At 52.5% G+C, this 3150-nt stretch overlaps 1 protein-coding gene across 1 annotated transcript; it reads right to left on the bottom strand.

Moving 5' to 3' along the window:
* Positions 1-979: 979 nt before the first annotated feature.
* On the bottom strand, positions 980-3144 carry LOC113209394 (uncharacterized). The gene is made up of 3 exons (XM_052269814.1): positions 3049-3144; positions 2072-2554; positions 980-1999 (listed from the first exon to the last, which is right to left on the bottom strand). The coding sequence occupies exons 2-3, from the start codon at positions 2405-2407 to the stop codon at positions 1184-1186; spliced, it is 1152 nt and encodes a 383-aa protein (XP_052125774.1). The 5' UTR covers positions 2408-2554; positions 3049-3144; the 3' UTR covers positions 980-1183.
* Between the last annotated feature and the right edge of the window lie 6 nt (positions 3145-3150).

The raw sequence follows: 3150 nt of genomic DNA, 5'->3' as shown, positions 1-3150 counted from the left end.
ACACACACACACACACACACACACACACACACACACACACACACACACACACACACACACACACACACACACACTCCTGGCGTCACGCCCGGCCCGCTGGCCCCGGATTAACTCAATTAAGCCACTAGGGCAGAGGAGCGATCATTTGATAACCGCTTGGCAGGAGCCCCGGCAGAAGCGCTAGGCCTCCGGGGCCGGGCGGGACTGCCGCTGCCGCCTTTGGATATTTCCATCCTCCAGCCGCCTCCGGCGCTTCCAGTCCTCCCTGCACGAAGTCTATTCCTGTCCTCTGCGGCTGCTACGATACCACCACATTTGCAGCGCGGGACTCAGAAAGGAGGAGTCGATGTGGTTCCCCAAACTCTAGCCAGGCCGCACGTGAGAATGCCGCGACGCGGCGTGTCGGAAAAGAAAGTCGCGTGTCACTTTGACACTCGATGTGACGCGACACTTGTTTCCCATGACGAGACAAACACCGCGGTGGCCGTCGTGCCCGTCGAAAGTGTGTCCCGCGCTGGTCCACATTCGCCGCCGTCTGCTAATCCAACAGAGCGTCCCATGGTTTTGTTTAAGCAATTCGTACGTTCCCGCGTCAAAATCAAGGAATCTGGCTGGCGCCATGACGGGTGTCATCAATCATTTGACTTATCTGAGAAACAGAGCGGATTTTGCGGACTTCCGGTGTCAAAGATACAATGGGTGGCCCACCCACAGACCCTGGACAATTTCGTAGTTCTACTGTACCAAAGTGCACAAAGAGCAATACTATTCAAGGCACTACGCCTATCCTCCAAACGTGCGATAGGCCAACTTGCCGACTCCGTGCCCGACCGAAACGCCCGCGAAGTAGGCCCGCCCGCTGCACCTCGCTCCCCCACGCTCTACGCTCCACGGACCGACCTCAAGAGCATGTGGCTTTTCCGGGCTTTACCTCTTTCCAGTTCGCCGATAAAAGTAGACAGTTCAATCAATGACGCCATAAATTGGACGAATGTATTTTATATTTTCACAGGTCGGACTGTTCAAACAGCTCGAAGTAACAAGAAAAAAAAACTTAATTTAAAACTTAATTTAACTTAATTTAAAACATTTCACAAATCCTTATGAGTATTGAGCAAGTTAGCTGACAAGCAGCAACCTACATTATGGATAGCATGTTTAGCACGCAATGAGAGAAATAATCCTAGAATTGCTGTGACTGACATACCCCGCAAACCACTTCAACGGATGGGGGCAAAAATCTGCGAATGGTCCGTTGCTGTAGCATGCAGTCAGCGGCCTGCCTTAAGCACGGACCATTTTTCACATGACGTAGAAGCACAAGTCGCCGCAGCACCCGCAGGCCGCACGCCGCCAGCTCCTGGCCCAGGTCGGGAAAGTAATAGTTCCTCCAGTATCCAATGGGAGAGTACGAACAGAACACACGAAGCTCCTGCAGAGACGAGGCATTGGCGCGAATAATTGAAAGCATGGTCGGCTTGTGGTCGGTATCAATAGCCACGCCGAGCCACACCAGTCTGTCATGCTGCGAGGTACGCACAGTCAGATTCGGGCCACAATAATTGTTTATCGTCAAGCTGCGCAGCCTCGGCATGCGCTCCACACAACGCAGCTGATTCTCAGTTACAGAATATAAACTGAGCTCTTCCAGCTGTAACGGAAGGTCCGGGTATTCCACATTATGAGCGCATTCAACTTCCAGCCTTCTGAGTCCCGACATCTTCTGCACCTCCTCCATGACGCTCGGCTGAACGTTCCCCCAGATCTCCAGCTCCTCGAGGTGTGGCCCTATGACCCGAAGCAGGTCCTCAGAGCCGTCGCCCCTTAAGTGCCGCAAACTGCGGGGAGTGTTCCATTGCTTCTTGACGTCACGAAGAATGTCATTCACCTTTAAACTACCATCCTGGAGGTGTGCATCATTTATCGTAAGGATATTGATGAGAGGCGGCCCCACGTGAGCCGCAGCAGGGCCGTCAGTAACGGCGATGGCGTCGTCAACCTGGAGCGATAGACAGTGGATGAGCACCTCGTCAACACCAAAGTAGCACCGCCCACCTGCCTGGTGACTCACCTCTCCCAGCTGGCCGTCCGCCCGCAGCCGCAGCAGCAGGACGCGCAGGATGTCGCCGCACCCGCCGGGCTGCACAGAGGCCGTCCAGGACGAGCCACCCTCCTCTTCGGCAGCGACGGTGCACTTGGTGGAGGTGAGCAGGCGGTGGCTGGCCTCCAGCTGCTCGGCCAGCTGCAGCGGCTCCTCCACGGCGTCCGACGTGGTGCCCACATCGCCGGCCGCCTCCCGCTGCACCCGCCTCTCCAGGGCCTGCTCCACCTCGCCGAGCTGGGCGACCGACCACTCCAGCTGGCGGTTCAGCACCTCGACCGCCTGAGGAACCACCAGCCGCAGCATCTCCACCACCTTCCGCCCCGCGACCGCGCCCCGCTGTAGTTGCTGCAGCTCTGGATCCTCGGTCCGAGGCTTCTTGCAGGGTGGTGCGTCCTCCTCTATCAAGCGGATCAGTGGGACGTTGTCTGGGATATCATCAGTTTTGAACGCCTAAAGGAGGTAAGAATATTTTTTTACATATTTTTTTTTTGTCAAGATACTGGGGGTCATGGGAGCACAGAAGTTCAATTTTGTGTGATTTTTTTTGTTTGATTGTTTTCGAGGGAGCCGTGGAGTGGCCGTTGTTCTAATGCTTTTTATAGTCATGAGTATGACAGACAAGATGGTCTCTTTCTTCAAGCAATTAATACAATCATTTTAAATATTAGATGTTTTGTCTTTTTAATTTTGCTATTTTTCTTTGAATGTACTATAACTGCATGAGATTTAGTAAGTGTAAAACACATTGACGAGGAAAGGCAGAGAAGCAGATAAATCTAAATTAGTTTTCTAATGTTATTACTATCCCCATCTTACGGAAACATACTTTTCTGTTGTTTGTTGGCAACTAAAACCACCCCCTCTTTACAATCATGTTATACTTCTAAAAGATTTCACCAAAGAGTAGGAAATGGTGAATACCCATACAGAAATAGCTTACTGACCTTCTGGCAAGTTGGGCACTTCTTTCTGAAGGCAGGATTCTGCACGCATCCTTTACAAATGGTGTCTCCACAGGGTAAATTTTTAGGACGGTGGGTGTCCAG

This window comes from Frankliniella occidentalis, unplaced genomic scaffold (assembly GCF_000697945.3).
Source record: "Frankliniella occidentalis isolate FOCC.00 unplaced genomic scaffold, Focc_3.1 Scaffold103, whole genome shotgun sequence".
NCBI classification, from domain to species: domain Eukaryota; kingdom Metazoa; phylum Arthropoda; class Insecta; order Thysanoptera; family Thripidae; genus Frankliniella; species Frankliniella occidentalis.
This window is presented reverse-complemented; position numbering and strand designations above follow the sequence as displayed.